The sequence below is a fragment of the Asparagus officinalis genome, chromosome 7 (assembly GCF_001876935.1).
Source record: "Asparagus officinalis chromosome 7, Aspof.V1, whole genome shotgun sequence".
In the NCBI taxonomy this organism is placed as follows: Eukaryota; Viridiplantae; Streptophyta; class Magnoliopsida; order Asparagales; family Asparagaceae; genus Asparagus; species Asparagus officinalis.
Window position 1 is genome coordinate 60,704,780 of NC_033800.1, and position 21,557 is coordinate 60,726,336.

Sequence of the window (21,557 nt, forward strand, 5' to 3'; positions counted from 1 at the left end):
GGTCAAAACACAATGTGTTCACCCAAAATTGGCGCGTGTTTGGCGTTTAAAGAGCTGTAGATCAAGTTCAACGCGAGCGGATCGTCAAAAAAGGAGAAATGATATGGTTCTAGCCGCGTCCTGTAGGTGGGAGCATAGGGTGTCACCTTAGATTTCACTTTTCCATATATATATATATTATATATATTATCATATTATATATATATATATATCATATATATATATATATATATTTTTATATATATATGGGTGAAAAAACTCATCAATTAAGTGGATAGCAAATAGTATAGTCCACCAAAGTTTGTAACCACTCATATTGCCTAGGCATCCATGTTTATAGAAAAAAGGTGTTTTATATTAATTATGTGTGGCTAGAAACTTTTTGGTTGGACATCAACTTAAGTTGATAGGAGTCGTATATATATATTATATATACTATATATATTATTTATATATATATTATATATATATATGATATATATATATATATATATATATATTATATATATATATATATATAATATGAGAAAATGGGTATGCTTGGTACCAAGCATAAATTTTTGCGCTTGATAGTGATGTGTCACATCCTCATCCACTCACTACCCATGTGAATGTGGTCCCATATGTTGAATGAGCTGAAGGGGATGTGACACATTCACTACCAAGCATACCCATATTTGCTCTCTCTCTCTCTCTCGTATATATATATAATATTATATATATATATATAATATATATATTATATATATATATATATATATATTACTTCTCTCTTACTTATATATAAGTATACTCTCTCTTATATATGTACAAGTATATATAAGTTTCATATTCTATACTTTCCACCGTGGTTCGTGACTTACTAATAGTGTAGGTTTCGACGGTAGCTTCGGAATCCGCCTTTAGCACAGCAGGACGTTTGATCGACGACCACATGACATGCTTAGATCTGTATACTGTACAATGGTGACGTGCTTACAAGATTGATGAATGTACGAGAAGCGAACGCAAGACATCAATCGGATGACTATAATTAAAGATAAATTTAAAGAGTTGAGATTAGCAGATAGGTATAAAGATTAGATAATATTCATCAAATTGTAATTTTTATTTCTTAGCTTTAAATTTGTAATGAATTATTTTTAAAAAAATTACAAATGATAGTGACATAGGTGAGTAGGTGCCAACCTAGTTGGGGTGTACTCATTTATTGTGATGCGACGAATTCCGAAATAAATTTATACTTGTAAAAGATTTACTGATTATTAACAAAGAAGTTATTTTTTTATCATCTTTCATTTTTATAATTTTTTATACTTGTAATTTATATCATTTCAAGTTATTAAAAAAATTTATGTCATTTTCTGTAATTTTTATGTATATTTTATGATTTATGAAGATTTTTTAAAATTTAAAAAAAAAAAAATTAATAAACCAAAAAAACGGGCCGGTTCGAAGCCCGGTCCGCTCCCGGCCCAGGTCCGTGCTTCGGTTTTGCTCGGTCTGGGCCCGGTTTTTTCGGACCAGCCCGGCCCGGCCCGGATGGACAGTCCTAGCGGTCGGCAAGCCCAAATATAAAACATGTACCTCATCCCCTCCTTTACTCCGAACATTTCCTTTAAAAGAAATCGCAAGTAATGAGAGAAGTTCGGAGTAGGTAGTACAAAAACACTGATTATGAGAATGGTTCTTAAAGTTAATGCGAGTCAGGGCCGGCCCTAGGGGTAGGCCGGAGAGGCCTTCGCCTAGGGCCCCTAAAAAACAAGGGCCTCACTATCATCAAATGATTGCATTGTTTGTTTATAATTTATCTGCAGACAGTATGCTAATTTTTTGATGGTATATAACTTTCATCGTGCTTTATTATGCACATGACACTGTTTTTAATGCTGCTTGCACATTATAACTTTTTTATGTGTGATTATAAGCTCCAACTGTAACGTGACAATGGGCAAATTAACTGCTATGCATGTATTGACTTTCTATTATATTTTTTCAATCTATCTCTGCAGAACTGTATGCTAATTTCCATTCATGGGTTGTGTTGTATGCAGTGCATCCTAAGTGCATTTCAAATTAAGCTGCTTTACTGTATGTATTTGTTCTGTTTTGATTTATCTTATGATGATTGGATCTTGGAGTGTATGTCAAATACTTTGTTTCTGTTTTGATTTATCTTATGATGATTGGATCTTGGAGTGTATGTCAAATACTTTGTTTTTACTATATGTCTTTGAAAGAAGCTTTTCAAAGTTAAAATCTCTTGGAGTGTATGTCAAATACTTTGTTTTTACTATATGTCTTTGAAAGAAGCTTTTCAAAGTTAAAATCGATCAAATCTTACATTCGATCAACTATGTCAGAAGAAAGATTGAATGAATTAGTTATATTGTCAATTGAGAAAAATGTAGTGGAGAAACTTGATTATACAAGTGTAATTAATGATTTTGCATCTAAAAATGCAAGAAGAGCCTTTATAAAGTGATACTTCTATTGGTTCATTGATCTTGTTTTGGGAATGAGAGTGTTAGGGTGTGATTTGTAGGCCGTTAGCCAAGGTGGGTAGCTTAGGAGAACTACATTGTGTTTGATCATTGGAATTAGTTATAGCATTCATTGGTATATAGGAAGCCCTAAAGTTACATGGGTGCAACACTTTATTTTTTTAAAAAAAACTCCTGAATATAGGAGGGCCCCTTTAGGATTTTTGTTCAAGTTTTTGCTTAGGGCCCCCGAATGCTCAGGACCGGTCCTGATGCGAGTAAAACAATCCCTCTTCATTAATTGATCTCGGCCTTCTCAAATTCAGAAAACGATTTGTTTCTTCCTGTATCTGCTGGAATTCAAGAACGATTCTTGCCCTCTATTTTGTTGGAATTTGATGTAGATATTGGCCGATATAGAAGAGCCCAAGACCAATGATGACTTTGGACAGCATTCCACGTGGGATTCAAAGCAAGCAACGCGACAAAACCCCAAACAATAGGGGGAAGGGAATCTCCTTTAATAGTTTCTCTCTCTTTTATGGGGAGGAGCATAGCATCATCTCCTCACCAAACTTCCCAACATTCTTCCAATCATCACTTGCTGCAGTTACATCAGCCAGGGATTGGGAACCATAACCAAACACTGCCACTTGTATAACCCCACAACCCCCCAAAAAATTCCATACAGGATGTCCATCTTGCAATTTGTAAATAACAACGCAAACGATCAAGTATCAGTACAATCATCAACTTTAAAATCTCGTTACATACTCTTTTTCCCGTACAGAGGTACCTCTTTAGAGAGGAAGGGGTTCAAACATATCTTGGCATCAATCTTAAAAATGAATGATGACTAATTTCACGTATTCTTTCTACTAGTTTTTTACTATTTGCATAGACTTTAAATTGCGATTCCATATGATGCTTGTACGGATTTAAAATTTGACCTTTGACGTCCTTCTTCCTACTATAGAGAGGGTCCTCTATATGATTGTTTCCCCCTACACTTTGAAGGCCACTAGCGCAAACCAGAAACAAAAAATTGGCAGTCCCATCTCGATCTCCTTTAGCTTTTTTGTAGGAACACACTAGCATTTGCCATTGTCGACCTCCTACCCTTTGCCCCCTTGCAAAACCCTGCGCGCGCGTTTTGCTCTTATTTGGATACATGGAAGTGGGCTTCCCATGACCTTGTACCAAACCGATCATCAGCCACTGGCCGGAGATTTGTCAAACACTTATGACACCAAGGCATGAGTGACGATATACGTTGAAGATGAGAGTAGATGACTGTATCTTGGTGGTCCAATATATGTCACCTTTCCCCCGAGTGAAATGATGCTCATTTGTTTTTCATTAATAAGAATTTAACGAAACAATCAAAAGTAACAGCACAGAGATAACCTGCCCATGCTAGTCATCCTACCTCGAACTTGGTATTCTCCCGGACTCTTGATCGCATTACTACCAATCGACCACGGTTCTCATCCAGTCGTCGAATCAATACACTGCTAGTAATGCACGTTCGATACATTAAAGAATAGCTAGTAGTCGCATTATTGAAAATTCTATTCATGCATTCTTTTGAAAGAAACCAAGATATTACTGCATGCGCAAAGAATACCCCAAAACTTCCATATTCCTTAAGCACTTGTTTTTGAGACTTATTTTATAATCAGATACTAGATTTTGTTACTTTTGTACATGGAGGTAGGCCCCAACCGAAATACTTGTTTTCTGATCTCGACAATTCATATTGCATTGTGTCAACCTGAATAGCTCCCAATCAAAAGTTCTCTTTTCCCATTTGTAAACCACAAGGATACCCACCAAGATTTCTTACGTCATGATGGATATTTTCTCTGAAATAAGCAGATCTCCTAAGATTTATTAGCCTCAATGCCAAAAAATTATGTCTTTCAAGAACTGAATATATTCCTTAAGGATGCTGAACAGGTTCAGTGTTACAGTAATCATAATGTGCATCACAACCCCAATCAAGTTGAGAATCTGATGACTTCTCCCTTTGATTCACACTGTTTCTGCTTTCCTCAACCTTAATTATATATACTTTGGAGAATGTCATGCCTAGAATCTAGTTGCTACTGATTTTCCATCAAGAATATAGTTTTATTCCTCATGAATAGGCAAAATGTTTGCATGCCGAATCTTACTTTTAGCTCTTCTGAGTCTTGGACAGTTATTCGATATCTTATGTCGTACAAATTGCCACCTCTATAAGAATTATAAATCTTTTTGCTAAAGAGAACTTTACTTTTCATTGCTTCAACTGATCAAGTAGCTGATGAAGTAATCCATCTTCTAATGTGGCCAGGGAATCTCTTTACACAAAAATGCTCTTAGCTTAGATATTTTTAACTATTTATGGCTCTTAATGATCAATAAGATAAGGATTAGATGTATCAGGTGTTAAATTGCCATGACTCACATTGATTCGGATTAGAACCTGATTGTAGATAGATCGTATAAAAGGAAACTAATGTATATAATATGGAGCATAGTTTATGTTTCTTTAATTGATTCTAGTGTATTTAGTCCCAAAAATCAAGAGTTAGAGTGTAGATTATAAAAGCCACACATTGAGGTAAAGGAACTTCTAGGCTAACCAAAAAAAAAAAAAAGTAAAGCTTCTTCTAGACTTCCCTAAATATGGATCACATGAGGCAGAACTAGAATATTTTTGATAATTTAACACACATCTCATAACAGAAATCTCATATTTCAGCTTTCGGGAATCTGATAACAATTCTCAAAGAGAGCACAAAAATTCCGCCACTAAGCTCAAGATGTTACAATTACTCGTTAAAACACTCGGTAACATGAAAAAGGTTCGTCAGCCAATAAACTCATAAGTGGAGAATGATGAGCTACTGACATGATACTAAAGGGTTCACTAATTAGATATGGATCCCACAAAAGATTTCTAATAGCTATTATGTTGGATTCAAGCTGATGTAATATTAGTTACATTTCCAGCTTTGTGTCGTTTTTTAATTCAGGTTATGCATGTAATGGTTCTTTTTCTTTCGGTTCTTTTCTCCTGACAAAACTGCTTTTATTTGAACATAATGGAATGTTGTAGCAATTTCTATTAGCGGGCATGATTGAATTGATATTACAGGTTGATATTACAGGTGATATACGTCTTGTGCCCTAAAGAGTTTGTCGACAAAAACATGCATTTTTCTAAGTGGAGGTATCATCATTGGTTTGTTTTCTTAACTGTTGCTGATGTGTGGCAAAGATATCTCGTATATAGATTCATATTTGTGAGAATCAGATGGTGTACAAGATATGGAACACTACTCTCTTTGGCTCGTATTCCTGTTTTACATTGTGTATAACCATGAATGTATAATTTATATATTAAGGAGTTGTGCAAAATTAAAATAATGAGCTATTAATGGAGAGAAATTGGGATTCAATCCCAACTTTTTGGCAGAAAACTGTTCCATAACCAGAATCAGGATAAAGAAGTATTCAGGGATCTAGTTTTCCCTAATAAGGTAAAATAATGACAATACGATCTCTAGAACATTGACACGTATAACCTGTTATAAGATTAGAAAAAAGATGAGACCTCAGACAGTTGATTAATCTGATCACATTAGCTTGCTCAAATAAACAGTGTATGATATTAATTATTCCGTCACTTAAAAACCATGGTTTTTTTAATTATAAAAAATACCATGGTTTTTTTTAATTAGCTAAAAAAACATAGTTTTTTTAGCTTTTCATGCCTTTCTAGTACATTGTCCATCCTCCCGCCTATTTTTTCCCTCCCTGAACAACTTCGTAAGACTTTGTTTTACTGATTATCATTCTTCATATCAGAACTATATATACAACAAGTTGCAGTTTCCTTGAACTTCTATAATACTGAACACATACAACTGAATTAAGTGCTGATATAAGATCGAAAACATAAGTGATGCAGGATATCTGCACATTTGAAAATCGTCCAGTTCTCAGAAGGACTTGGCGAATTTTGGTATAAATATTTTGTTAGGAAAGTATAACCTTATAGTTTTCTTGTATACCTCTTGTCATAAAGCTATCTTCATGTGAACATCGCTTGGAGTTTTGGTGTAGGGGAAGGCTCCTTTAACACAATTTTTCCTTTTCTCACTACAAAAAGTGTCGATCGGAGAAACAGTCCGGTAGCCGTGCCGCATCAAACATGACAGCCAACACGTGTGAACCACTTACACCCTCTTGAACCTCTCATTCTGCAGCATCAGAGCGCACCATTCTATTTCTTCCCTCCGTCTCTGAGCTAATTGGGTGCATCTCACATCCTTTACCACTATCCTAATGCTATTGGGCCCTCACCACTTGTATCTAAATTGGATAATACTAATACCCTTTGCAAATTATTACATCATTACAGAATATTCACTTGATACGCCCACTTGTTTAAAAATTTCAAGGATCACCCCCACAAAGTTCCACTCCAAATGAGTATAAATAGGAGACATGGGAGCAAGCCATTTCCTTAGGAGAACACCACAAGCAAAGCAAACTTGGGTTTCTTCCTCCTCTTCTTCTTCACTAGTTAAGCTCGAACAATGGAGAGCCAACTAGCTACAGGATGCTGTGGTGACCTCTTTCAACTGTGCAAGCCTTATATTGCGATGATTTCACTCCAATTCGGATATGCTGGCATGAACATAATCACCAAAGTGTCTCTAAACCGTGGAATGAGTCACTATGTGCTTGTTGTCTATAGACATGCTTTTGCTACCTTGTCTATTGCTCCCTTCGCTCTCATTCTTGAGAGGTAAAATATCGGATGACGAAATAAATATTTACTTTAAAAATGTTTTCCTCAAAATTTCTAACTTTATAATATGCTACCTTAACAGGAAAGTGCGTCCGAAGATAACATTCTCCCTTTTCATGCAAATATTCGTACTTGGCCTACTTGGGTTAGTAGACAAATATTTCTTTCGTGCATCATGTCGTTGATTTATAGAGAATATTAACTGAACAGAACTCGTTTAATCTTGCAGACCGGTGATAGACCAAAACTTCTACTACGCGGGGTTGAAGTTCACATCCCCTACCTTTTCTTGCGCCATGAGCAACATGTTGCCCGCTATGACTTTCATGATGGCTGTAATATTCAGGTAGATACAGGTTCTGCTCAAGCAGTATCATGATACATATTCAGCCTTGGTTGTGTATTATGGTTTCCTTCAGTTTCATGAATACATATAATTCTTGCAATTGTGAGTATAACATCAAAAAAAAAAAATTATGCTTTGAATTAGGATGGAGAAGATAAATCTCAAGAAGGTGATATACCAAACCAAGGTAGTAGGTACACTAGTGACAGTTGCCGGAGCAATGTTGATGACTCTCTACAAAGGACCTATTGTTGAAATGGTATGGAGCAAATACGTGCATCTTCATCAAAGCCCAGTGTCCACATCAAGTGAGTCAGCCAACAAGGACTGGTTCCTAGGCTCGATTTTCCTCATCATTGCTACTCTAGCTTGGGCTTCTCTCTTCATTCTTCAGGTACATTTACATACCACAAAATCAACATTATGATTAAAAAAATGTTGGTTTACTTATAGCATTTGCTATGTTTTATTGCAGACTCACACGTTGAAGTCATTCTCCTCTGCCCCTCTCTCCCTTACTACACTCATTTGCTTCATGGGCACTCTTCAAGCAATTGCAGTCACTCTTGTGATGGAGCACAAGCCATCGGCTTGGAAAGTTGGTTTAGATATGAATCTCCTTGCTGCTGCTTATGCTGTAAGTTATCTCTCTATCCTTCTTCAATAAGTTTTAATCTGTGTTGAATTCTGATAAGTTTCTATCTCTATGACAATGAACAGGGAATTGTGACATCAAGTATTGCCTACTATGTCCAAGGTCTTGTTATACAGCAAAGAGGGCCTGTATTTGCTTCAGCTTTTAGCCCTCTAATGATGATCATAGTAGCCATCATGGGCTCCTTCATTCTTGCCGAAAAAATCTATCTCGGAGGGTAAGTGACCAAAATTTGATCTTTTTGCTTGCTCAACTTTTTCATACTTAGAACCTACAAGCATTGAATCTACAAGCATGGGCTAAATCTCTTCTGCTTTCCAGTGTTCTAGGGTCTATATTGATTGTGGCTGGGCTCTACTCAGTGTTATGGGGAAAATACAGGGAGAACAAAGAGAAGAAAGAGGCAGAAAGAATGGTTCTGCCATTAGCAATGAAGGAAATCGAAGGCAATGGGCAATTTATAGATGTCATAGAAATAGATGATGTTCAACTAGAGAAGGCAAAGGCCAACCAGGGAATTATCAAAGTTCGTGCACCGATGCCCGAGGTTTCCATGAAAGCAGAGGAGAAGCCAGAGAGTAGGAACTAGCACGTTTTGAAGTCTGAAAAGAGGGATTGAGTGAGAAAGAGGAGAGGTTTTTTTTTTAGGTGGTTCATCTTAACCTTCTCCTTTTCTTTTTTTCTCCCTCTTTCTCATGTATTTGGTATATTCATATGTAATCTAGTGATATTTTTCCTATTTTGGTGGAATGAAAAGAAGTTTTATAACGTCTCCTAATCATGATATTCCTACTATCTGTGCTCATATAAATAATTATTGGGAAAAAACAAAAGGGAAAAGAAAATAATATCCATGAAATCTACAATGTCTAATTTGCAAGTTAATAACTGAACGCAGCCATATTTCCAATTATGCCTATTATACCTTCTTGATAATTGACATACAAATGAGAACCGAAGAATATGAAGAAAGCATGCTTTAAAAACTGTGTCACATAAACCAACACCTCTAAGAACTATCAAAGAATATAATCTGGTTAGATTAATCTCCAACATATCATCAAGAGGACAAGTTGTTCGATTGCAATAAACATGGAAGGAATTGCACACTACTTCAATATATTATTGATTCCTTTCATACTGTTGTTTTAAATTTCTGATATGCTATTCTTAGGTTCAGCTCCTAATGGATCATGACTCAAAACATATTCCTTGATAAGCATATCAGAAAAGCAAACAGCTGTACGTACAGAAGACATATAGTCAGTCGATGATATTTTTCCTATAATCTCCAACATAACCATTTTCCAATATTTGCATGTAATGCTTTTGCTAAACACTTACACGTCAGATTTTTCTATAATCTCCAATATTGTGGTTGTTTACCTCAGTTTATCTCAAATGAACCAGCTCCAGAATGAAGGCATACTTCTTATCAAAACTGGAGATCTTCATATCATATATTCATATTTTTCGACATCATATCTTGTATTTTTCTATAACCTATGAGCCTATTTATCGACAACATATTTCCCAATTAGCTGCATCATATGTTAAGCCAAAAACAACAGATGAATTGATTGCAATAAGGAAGGGTTGTTAGGGGACAATAATCAATGAAGCGTGCAATATCTACGTAGTTATCGATGTCTCCTATTGATACGGGATGAACACAATAAACATTTCCCACTTGAGGCAACGCCAGGCCTCCATGGAAATCAACTAAATGCATTATGATTAATATACAATGATTGTTTTCTTAACAGATTAAAAGACAGCAGAAGACAATAAATTTTTATACCAGAAGGCACAACATAGTTAAAAAAAATCTGCTCAACTGAAATTCTACATCAGTAAGCACTTAAGAAAATAAACTAAGCTCATTATTACTCTGAACTCAGCATCTCAACAAGTTATGTATGAGATTTTCATGGATTTTTTTATTTTTATTTTTATTTTTTTGCAATCTGGAGGGGGTTAAAGTAGATGGGATCAAGAAGATTCAGTTGGTTGGCAAGTGTGTTGGATTAGCAATAAGCATTCAACAAAAGAAAGTGGGAACCCCAATAATCCTCAAGGGGTCATGGTAATGACCAATGTTACCATATAATTGCATCAAGGCCATCGCCTTTGATGACATAAACCAATGCTTTTGGATCCATAGAATTGTATTCCAAAGGTAAAGGTTCTGCATTCTATTGAGCGTAACTTTTATTCCACTAGTATATGTACATATAATGTTTCCTTGTCTGAGTGGGAATGAATTGATAGGGGATCTGTGGGGTAATGTGGTCCTGGAAAGAAATTGGGAGTTACATAGACTTGAATTGGTACATAAATCTCATATGGATTAGAAATGAAGCCGTTCTCATCTGGAAGAATCAGTCTACTTCATTGACTTTGTGATTATTTATAATTTTGGTGATTGATTCCAGTGAAAACCTATGTCATTATAAAAAGTGCAGAGATTCTTCCATTTGTTAACACCGTGCACAGATCCTAATGAGAGGATACACCTAGCCTAACGGTTATAATGGAGGAATAAGTTAAAGAGTATCAGGGGGATACCCATTAAAGAAAACAGCAACCCCATGAAACACAGAAGTTACGGCTACAGTAGAATCCTCACCAATCTACTGTGCTAATATATTAGGAATTCTAGGCTTTACATTTTGGATATTTCTTCGGATAGATTGTGTTTAAGATGAGTATGCATCATGGATGGAATCTTATTTTATTTTTTACAAGATCAGCTGGTGAATCATCTGTTCACCTTCATGTTCAAGTTCTTCGCACAAGCAAGTCTCGTCTTTTTCAAATTTTATTTTACCAGTTCGTCTTTTTCATGTTAGTCTATGGAAATACTAGCTTCTATAGAGCTATGCCAAATGGTGCAAACTGAAGAAATGAGATCTTTGAGATCGCTACATTCCAGAAATGTTGCAATCAACATATCGACACACTGACATTATAAGTTGGAGCACTTTGTCAATAATCGTAAGCAATTGCTAGGATGTCTCTATCTCCCTCTCTCTTCTAGCCTGCACGATCACATGATGACGAAATGTACCTCTAACGTTCTCCCAAAATTTACTTTAATGTTACTGTAGCCTACGATATCGAAAAAATAGCTCATTTCATGAGCCAAGGCCAACCTAGAGCTAGCGAGCATCAAGTTTATATCACCTACAAGCAATGTCCCCAGACTGGCAATTTGAGGCTGGGAACTCCTTTCGGGCAGCTTTTATTGCTGTCAAAATGGGAATATAAACAAATTAAGGAGTTAGAAAATTCAGGCCTGATTGGGAGCAGTCGTGATATCACTGCCCTAGAAGATTAAGGACCCGTCTATCGCCCTGGCGCAGTTTGTCCTCTCTCCCCTAGCGGTAAAAACCCTCGGAATCGGCCGGCCTCTGCACTCGGGCGTGAGACACAGAGCTTATGCTCAGACGAAAACAGTTGCCCAGAAAATAGAATATGTAAATATGTAGCCGAAATCTTTTATTGGAGGTATAAGAGTAGAGAGAAGAGAGTGTAGAGATTTTCCTCTTCGTTGGTGGGTGATAAAAGGTGTAACCCCCGCTGAATCCAAGGGACCGTTACGCACGGTTATTGCTTCCGTTACCCGCATGCAGCCGTTACAAAATGTGTAATACGTGCAAAAATGAAGGCTTGAGAAGCAAAAAGGTGTGCGGCTGCGGCGCGGCGTGCGCGCGCGCGCGCGCGTGTGGTAGAACCACAAAGCCCACAAAACCCAAAACACTATTCAAAGCCCAATAAGAAGAGAACCATAATATACCCTTTACTATTCATCTCATTTTCCGATGTGGGACTATTCACAAAGGCAAAATTGCCTTTTCATGAATAAGTTTCCAACAGTCCCCCCCAAAAGGCAATATTGACTAAAAATAAATATAGGTTGGGCAACCTTTCGTATCGTGAATTCGGGAGAGGTAGCTTTCGGCTTTGAACCTTTCCTTAGTGAGTTTATCGCCACCTGAGGGACATAATGGACTAGGCCTTGAATTAAGCCCCTTGAATCAGGTATTGAAAAAAAACACACACAATACGTTTCATCTATTGAGCTAAGCGGGTTGAGCGTTAAAGGCCATGCTCACAAAAAACCGACTCATGAGAGTTTCTAGGGGTCAGCCCTGCCCCCCCCCAACCGCGACCATCACGGTTCCTCTCACGTAGGTAAGTCCTCAAAGGGTACTACAGCTGTTTATTTAATACCCCCCACAATACACGCGTTGGACTTATTAAGAGTAAAACTCAGCCTAGCCAGCTGTATCATAAGAGCATCGTCACCATAGAGAAGGGGTAGTAGCAAATGCTACATAATGATATATAAATATATCTAGGTCGATGCTCCACACGAGAGTCACTTGTCCAGCTTGTTTCTACCACATTGAACCGACATTGGGACTACGTCTCCAAATAAGGGTTGGGTTGCCGCTGTCAGTGACCTCATTTATGGGCTTAACCCCATCTCCCTCGATGAATCCAGAACCACACTCCTGGATAATCCCTTAGTCAAAGGGTCAGCAAGATTTTTCTCAGACTTTACAAAGTCCAAGATCACAACTTTGCCTAATAGGCGTTGTACAGACTTATATCTTATTTGAATATGTCTGTTATGTTTTTTATTTACATGTACTTGCTTTAGAAGCTCTATGGTAGATCTAGAATCAGAGTGAATGGAAATAGGAGGAGAGGGTTTAGGGACCAAAGGAAGTTCAGATAGAAGATCTTTTAACCATTCGGCTTCTGTGCAAGTAGTATCAAGAGCAATCAGCTCAGATTCCATGATGCTCCTGGCAATTATTGTTTGCTTACATGATTTCCAGGATACAGCAGCACCACCAAAAAGAAATACATATCCAGATGTAGACTTTACACTGTTGGAATCCGTGACCCAATTGGCGTCACTATACCCTTCTATAGCATCAGGGTAACCAGTGTAAGTCAAGCAATAGTCAATTGTGCCTTTTAGATATTTGAATACTCTTTCTAAGGCAGACCAATGATCTTTGCTAGGGTTGCTAGTATACCGACTCAGTCTCCCTACAGCATAAGCTATATCAGGTCTGGTTCGGTTGGATATGTAAAGAAGAGATCCAATCATCTGAGAATATTTTAGTTGGGAGACAGGTTCACCTTCATTCTTCTTCAAAGGTATAGAAGAATCATAAGGTGTGGAAACAGGTTTAGAGTTATGAAAGTTGAATTTGATTAGCATTTTATCAATGCTATGGGAAAGACTCAAAGATATTCCTCTAGTGTCTCTAGAGATTTTCATTCCAAGTATCATGTCTGCAAGACCTAAGTCTTTCATATCAAAATTTTTGGAAAGATAATCCTTAACCTTTGAAATTAATTCAAGTGTTGTTCCAAAGATAAGGATATCATCAACATAGAGACAGAGAATGACATAGTCATTGTTTATCACTTTAGAATAGACACATTTATCGTATTCATTCACAGTGAAGCCATATTGTGCAATGACGTTGTCAAATTTCTGGTGCCATTGTTTAGGAGCTTGTTTAAGACCATACAAAGATTTAACAAGCTTACAGACTTTGTTTTCCTGACCCTTGGCAATGAGGCCTTCAGGTTGGTGCATATAGATTTCTTCATCTAAATCACCATTCAGGAAAGCAGTCTTGACATCCATCTGATGTATGATAAGCTTATGGATAGCAGCAAAGGCTAGTAATACTCGGATAGTTGATATTCGGGCTACAGGAGAATATGTATCAAAATAATCAATGCCCTTTTGTTGAGTAAAGCCTTTAGCTACTAATCTAGCTTTAAATTTATCTATGGAACCATCAGCTCTGAGTTTCTTCTTGAATATCCACTTACAACCAATAGGTTTACAACCTGGAGGTAAGTCGGTGAGTATCCAAGTATGGTTTTCCATGATAGATTTAATTTCATTATCAATGGCTTCTTTCCAGAAAGGAGATTCAGGTGAATCCATTGCTTCTTGGAATGAGCTTGGATCACCTTCAACAAGAAAGGTAAGGAAGTCTTCTCCAAAATCCTTTTCGATTCTACCTCTTTTGCTTCTTCGAGGTTCAATATCAAGAGGTTGAGAAGAACTGGAAGATGGAAGATCAGAAGGAATGGATGATCTGGGATTTTCTGAGATTTTAGATTTGAAAGGAAAGATGTTTTCAAAGTAGACTGCATCTCTTGCTTCAATGATGGTATTGTTGGATATGTCACTAATTTCAGATTTGATGACTAGAAATCTGTTAACATTGCTATCTAGTGCATATCCAATAAAAGCAACATCTACAGTCTTAGAACCAATTTTTTTCTGGGGAATCCTATTGAGAATGAAGCAAGCAGAAAGAAGAGCTTCACCCCAGAGATTTTCAGGTGCTCCTGAACTGAGTAACATACAGTTCACCATGTCCATTAGGGTTCTATTCTTTCGTTCAGCTACCCCGTTAGACTGTGGTGTATAGGGAGCAGTAACCTCATGAATAATACCGTGTTCTTGGCAATATTCAGTCATATGATTTGAGGTATACTCCCCCCCACGATCAGATCTTAGAATCTTGATCTTCCTGTCAAGTTGGTTCTCAGATTCAGCTTTGAACACCTTAAACCTATCTAAGACTTCATCTTTAGTTTTGAGAAGATAGGTGTAACAATATCTGGAGTGATCGTCTATAAAAGTCACAAAATATCTCCTACCCCCTCGGGTGAGAACTCGGTTAGAGTCACACACATCACTATGAATTAATTCGAGGGGTTCAGAGTTTCTAGTTATAGACTTGAAGGGTTTTTTAGTGTGTTTCCCTTGAACACAGATTTCACATTTAGATGAGGGATCATGAGAAGATTTAGGAATGAGGTTTAATTTACTCATTCTCTGCAAGGTTTGGAAATTAACATGTCCAAGTCGTCCATGCCAAACATCACAAGACTCAACAATTTGAATAACAGAAGACTCAGAAATTTCATTAGAACTGGAATTGATTACATTGAGTTTGAAAAGGCCATTACAGATAAAACCTTTTCCTATGAAAACATTACTCTTTGTAATCACAAATTTATTGGATTCTTTTACAATCCTATAACCAGCTCTAAGAAGAAGAGATTCACTAATCAGATTGCGACGGAGAGAAGGAACATGATAAACGCCTTGCAGATGAAGAACTTTCCCAGAAGTCATGGTGAGCTCTATACGTCCACTTCCTATTATTGATTTAGTGGAGTCATCTGCTAAGCTTATGCTTCCTCCACGTGATTCCTGATAATTTGAAAACCAAGAGCGGTCATTACAGACGTGGATATTTGCTCCGGAATCCAAATACCAATCAGTGGAAGAAGTTAGAGAATTTACAAGATGAGATGAAGAGGCTAACCTGAAGGAGGTTGGATTCATTTCAATCATATTAACTTTGTTGGATCCATTTCCTTTAGGGGCAGGTTTGGCCGGTTCCTTCTTCCGAAAGAAACAGTTGTGAGCCATGTGGTTGGTTCTACCACAGACAAAGCAGAACTTCTCATCAGACTTATGGCTGGAAGAATTGGGATTTGGTTTGAAGGAGGATTTGTTGAAAGATTTGTTGAAAGATTGTTGATTTTTCTTGAATTTCTTCCCTTTGGGTTTGAAATTCTTAGATTTAGGCTTATCCTCTACCAAGTTTACTTTAGCTTTTGTTTCATTCTTGGTATTGGAATTTTGCCTATGCTGGTCTTCAATACGAATAGCCTTGAGGGCTTCAGTTAATGTTAAATCTCCTTGCTTGTGTCGGAGATCCCCAGCAAATCTAGACCAGGAGGGAGGAAGTTTATCAATCAAACAGGAAACTTTATAATCGTCAGTAAAAGTGTTTCCTTTTGATTGGAGATGACGGAGGAAATCTAGGAATTCATGAATTTGATCATTAATGGGCTTGTCATCAACCATTGTGAACTTATTGAAAGAGGAAGAGGTGAAGCGCAGAATTCCGGCATCATCATAGCCATATTCTGCTTCAAGAGCATTCCATAGTTCTTTTGCACTTTTGAACTCATAATATATGTCATAAAGGTTGTCCGCAAGTGCACTAAGAATCCTATGACAACAATGATAGTTGATTTCTTCTGGTTTCATAGAGCTAGAAAAGGAGCTAGCACCAGAACCAGAAGTGGAAGGAGCAGGTTGAGCAGGATCAGGAGTCAAAGGTTGAGAACCACTAGTAGATGACTCAGAAGTATCAATAGCAGATAAAAGACCTAATGTAGTGAGCCAGTATTTCATCTGATTAGCCCACCGTTTATAGTTAACACCGGTGAACTTCTCAGGTTTGACACTTTTTGAATGATCAGGAATTGCCATAAGTCCAATTTAAGTTTACTAGTTTAGGTAGATGTAATCTGATTGGGAAAGAATTTTATCAATATTACTAGACCAGAAACTTAATTAAACCTGCTCTTAACCAAAAACTCTAAAAGTGAAAAGATTAAAGTTTTACTCGGGTAGTTTGGCCAGGTAAGGATAGTACTAGAGGTTGATCAATGATCGATTAAGTACCTCGTTTCTTGCAGAGCGCTTTACGCAACCCTTAAACCTTTCCTTAGACACCAACTAATCCAAGAAAACTTGAACCGGTTCACTTAAAGATTTTTTGTTTATGACAGATACTGAATTTGAGCACAGAAGTAGCAAAGAAATAAATTTTTTTTAACTAATTTAGATGCAACAAGTTAAAACAATTAACTAATACAACAAGTAAGTAAAATATATGAAATTCGGGTGAACAGTAATCCCGATGAACAGTAAATTTTTTTTTTATTTTTTTTAAAATTTTTAAAACTAATTATCTTAACAGCAAGGATATATTTAATCTTCTAGAATGCTGTTAAAACGGGAATATAAACAAATTAAGGAGTTAGAAAATTCAGGCCTGATTGGGAGCAGTCGTGATATCACTGCCCTAGAAGATTAAGGACCCGCCTATCGCCCTGGCGCAGTTTGTCCTCTCTCCCCTAGCGGTAAAAACCCCCGGAATCGGCCGGCCTCTGCACTCGGGCGTGAGACACAGAGCTTATGCTCAGACGAAAACAGTTGCCCAGAAAATAGAATATGTAAATATGTAGCCGAAATCTTTTATTGGAGGTATAAGAGTAGAGAGAAGAGAGTGTAGAGATTTTCCTCTTCGTTGGTGTGTTTCTGAATGAGCTCCAAGCCTCCTTTTATAGGTGATAAAAGGTGTAACCCCCGCTGAATCCAAGGGACCGTTACGCACGGTTATTGCTTCCGTTACCCGCATGCAGCCGTTACAAAATGTGTAAAACGTGCAAAAATGAAGGCTTGAGAAGCAAAAAGGTGTGCGGCGCGGCGTGGCGCGGCGTGCGCGCGTGTGTGGTAGAACCACAAAGCCCACAAAACCCAAAACACTATTCAAAGCCCAATAAGGAGAGAACCATAATATACCCTTTACTATTCATCTCATTTTCCGATGTGGGACTATTCACAAAGGCAAAATTGTCTTTTCATGAACAAAACTTCCAACATTTATGACCACTGAATTGTGTTTCCATATGCTTATCCTTTTCTGTAGAAGTCTCATGCTAGTATATCCTACTTGACCCCCAAAAAGAACTGTCTGCAAACTTTTAATTTGAATACCTAGCTCTCACAATTTGATGATTTGAAAGTAACAGCAACATGAGAGGCGAAATGAAGCTAGATGATTAGCAAAAGAAAAAAAACACTAATAAAAGGTCTGCAAGAATCAATAATTATCCTGCATTTACAGAGCAAGGAAGAGAGATATTATGTTTAAGGTTTTAGTAACAGAATGAGCATTAATGACTTGCTACAGATTTCTAGCACAAAGTTCATAACAACTTTAAGAACCCAGTAAACCAATAAAGTTCCTCACAAGCTAAATGTTGTTTCATACTCATCAAAGAGGCTGAAGCCATGGAAGTATCAGACTGCCCACTGCCCATCAAGGGGGAAAACCCAAAGAATGGCAGGAATGTTCGAGAATTTACAAATCTAACAATCACTATGACTTGCAAGTTGCAAGAATAAGGAAGTCCTAAGGTATCAAAATAGTCAGTAAAACACCGCAACCATGCAAACTCATGCATCTTTGGGAAGAGATACGTAGTTTACTGGCATTATTGCACCAACTGCTTTACCTCTGTAATCCTTTTTGTCCTTGCCAGATGACATGAGTCCATGTCGAGGGAAAGGAGTTGAAACACGACGACTTGTTGGAGTTCCAGCTATTGTATTGGCACTCAAGCTCTGACCCAGAGGTTTCTTCGCAGGAAACGGCCTCATGGGACTTGGCTTTGCTCCATAGATAGCTTCCTGTTCTGCAACAAATTGCTCCTGAAGCCGTTTCTGCTCCTGCAAAGTATATCACAATGAAAATATTTAATGTAAATAATAATAAAGCAACATGGGTATGGTGCTAATTTCAGAATATATGAACTAAAATCCCACCCGTGATCTTTTTTTCTCTTCCTCCTTGTGCTGCCTAACCAGATTATATTCTTCCAAACTTCCAAGTAGTGGCTCCTGAAAACCAAAATAATAAAATTATAAGGTTTTAGTACTGGCTAGTTAATGGATTGGGCGAAAGCTGATTTTTTTGTACCTTTTTATACAAAAACTCCGTTCCTTTCTCACTCTCCCAAGCTTTGACTTTTGCAATCAGATTTTCTACCATAGCTGCAAGTTGGTAATCAAAGAAAAAACCGTCAACTAACAATCACAAAGTACCGCACATTTTTTTGAATTAAAAAAGACAAACTCCCTTCCTGTCACAATCTGAGAAGATACAAACACATCCATAGTCAATGCAAGAAAATGATTATTATCTTCCCAAGCCTTTCCCTATTTCCAGTATTAATGAAGTACACTTGGCATTCTATACCCAGTAATAACTACTATATAACCGCACAGACATAGAAGATAGGAGACTTGAATGTCCTTATTGCCTTATCCCAACAATTGCCAACAGGCGACATTATAGCATTGATACAATATCATACAAAATCATTGCCATGAGAAAACAGCCATTTTCACACTTAAAAAATGCAAAGCTCCACCTTTTTTCCTTTGACAGGATCTGACGAAGTAAATTTGTTGAATGGTGAAATGAATAGTATTAGTACGGAAAAATCCTTGAATTTCATGCAAATATTATGTGAGTTGCTCGAATAAAAATTTAAATATCATAAGAGTATTTTAAGATTTAGAACTGCAAAGCACATCAAGCCCTTTTTACAATTATTTACACTGAAGCAAGAATTAACTGGATTATCACTGATAAAGCAAAGGTTCAAACAGGAGTTTTGGGACATTATACAACAATATATTTAAAAAAACAAGACTTTTGTAGCCAGCCATGCTGGCCATCCCAAAAGCTGGCTTCTCACCTAGATATTTTAAAAGAAAATTGAGAAAGTGGCACTCGGTTGAATGTTCCTTATCCACAGTTCAAACCTCACATTACCTCTACTTTCCTAAAAAACCCACACATTCATTTCTCAAGAAATTAAGCATTTCCTAGCCTGCAATTCATTTACTTTAGAATGTACTTTAGACATTAGAAGCATATCTAGATTATCCTGGATCCATGGTAAGTCTATTCCAAAAGGATTGCATGAGCAAGATGAAAAAACAGAGCAATTTAATTGCTTTTTATATGTGATATGAAATGCAGGAGTATGTGGCATGTTAAATCATATTTAAGTATATGTTTGCTTCTGAAGAAAAGCAATAAAAGCTCACATGGCAGTTTGCTGACTAGTGCGCGGGCTTTCTCTGCACGCTTCAAATTCTTATGTGCACCTCGGCCAGCATTGTAGCGATTTTGATCCTGTTAAAATGTGCAAAAGGAGTTATCATAAAGGAAGTCTGTAGAATCTAGAATCAGGAAGTGTATATAACATTCCTAAGGCAATGAATAATATTGTATGCTTGATACAGTTGTATGAAGTTTTATCAAAGAAACTGGTTTTTTCAGTAGAGTACTTTAAATGTGCATTGGTTGCCTGGGCCTAAATGTGCAACAACATTATAAGTTCCCTTATGACTTGGTCATAGAGTTTTATGAAAAGAACCTCTCATGCCCATTATTTCTAAGCCTGTGAATCACACAACATCAAAAGTATTGGCACCATGATGATAGTAGGTGACAATGTATTTCATTCTTAAGCCCTCTCAATGTAAACATGTGATCATAATTATCCAGATTGAGATAGTTGGGGATTGTTTCTAACAACAATGTGCATGTGAATAAGCATAATGTAAACATGGTTAAGTTAGTAAAACCATCGTATTATTGAATGTTACCCTTTCATAGTCATCAAGCCAGCTCTCTTCCTCAGATGCAAATTCCCATTTGTCTACCTTTTCTAGAATCTCTCTCCTACTTAAAGCATGTTCTTTTGCTTTTGTAATCTGATCATCCATGCTCAAAAGAAGCTCCGAAAGATCAGCTTTCCCTGTGAACCCATTTACGGGAGAAATAGTTTCAAAATATAGTCAATATAAGGGATAAGCTAAACTGTCCCAAAACATTCAGCTAGATTTAAATAAAAGGGAAAACAAATTGGGTGGATATATAGTATTCATCAATAAAATGAAAAAAAAGCTGAAATGCTGGAAGAAGTCGAATAAAAATAAGAAATGGTGTTCCATTTGTAGGACATAGTTATCAAGAAAAACAAGTAAAGATAGAATGAGCATTTAAAGGTGAAATGGCAAATTAAGACTTAAGAGATCATGAGTTGCAATTGGTTAGGATGTGGTTATTCATATTGCCATAATGCAAGAAACTTACACTACAAGCATTGTAGTTTCAGAAACAGACATGTCCCCAGTAAGCTTGTTCCTAGCAATCTATATCGTAGAACATGAATATGTTCTTTTGCTATAGATATTCAATAGCACAAGACAAAAGTTTGCAGTTCTATGAAGTGAAAATATTTTTCAGTCAACTAGAAATGGAGGGAAAAAGACTCCCATGCAGTAGTGATGCTGATGTGTATCTCAGACTGCACTATGACTGGAAAAGAATAAACACAAAGAAAATATTAATCTTTTACACAGAATATATTCTAGGTTAAACATCAACTGAATTCCCTGAGTTTACATATATTCACAACTATCCTCTCTAAACTTTTTCACTAACATGTAATCACAGAGAGTTTATTGCTGAGATTGTTTGAAAGTATGAGGATTCTACTGAAATTAATCCTGTAACCTATGTTTTGGAAAATTATATCTGAAGA

At 36.8% G+C, this 21,557-nt stretch overlaps 2 protein-coding genes across 2 annotated transcripts in view; one reads left to right on the forward strand and one right to left on the reverse strand.

Annotated features, from left to right (window-relative positions):
• LOC109850882 (WAT1-related protein At5g07050-like) lies at positions 7,015 to 9,059 on the forward strand. Its single transcript, XM_020420967.1, has 7 exons — positions 7,015 to 7,287; positions 7,373 to 7,435; positions 7,520 to 7,636; positions 7,781 to 8,030; positions 8,112 to 8,273; positions 8,357 to 8,508; positions 8,613 to 9,059. Exons 1-7 carry the CDS (start codon positions 7,076 to 7,078, stop codon positions 8,878 to 8,880), a joined length of 1,224 nt encoding a protein of 407 aa, XP_020276556.1. The 5' UTR covers positions 7,015 to 7,075; the 3' UTR covers positions 8,881 to 9,059.
• LOC109849824 (65-kDa microtubule-associated protein 5-like) overlaps positions 18,079 to 21,557 on the reverse strand; it is a 7,595-nt gene continuing 4,116 nt past the window's right edge. Inside the window, 5 exon segments of the mRNA XM_020419707.1 lie at positions 18,079 to 18,663; positions 18,760 to 18,834; positions 18,914 to 18,987; positions 20,053 to 20,140; positions 20,617 to 20,768. Of these exon segments, the coding sequence (XP_020275296.1) occupies positions 18,391 to 18,663; positions 18,760 to 18,834; positions 18,914 to 18,987; positions 20,053 to 20,140; positions 20,617 to 20,768 (662 nt within the window). The 3' untranslated portion in view covers positions 18,079 to 18,390.

Coding starts and splice junctions, on each gene's coding strand:
- LOC109850882 (XM_020420967.1), top strand. CDS start 7,076: ATGGAGAGCCAACTAGCTACAGGATGCTGTGGTGACCTCTTTCAACTG. Junction 7,436..7,519: donor TTCGTACTTGGCCTACTTGG/GTTAGTAGACAA, acceptor TTAATCTTGCAG/ACCGGTGATAGACCAAAACT. Junction 8,274..8,356: donor TCCTTGCTGCTGCTTATGCT/GTAAGTTATCTC, acceptor GACAATGAACAG/GGAATTGTGACATCAAGTAT.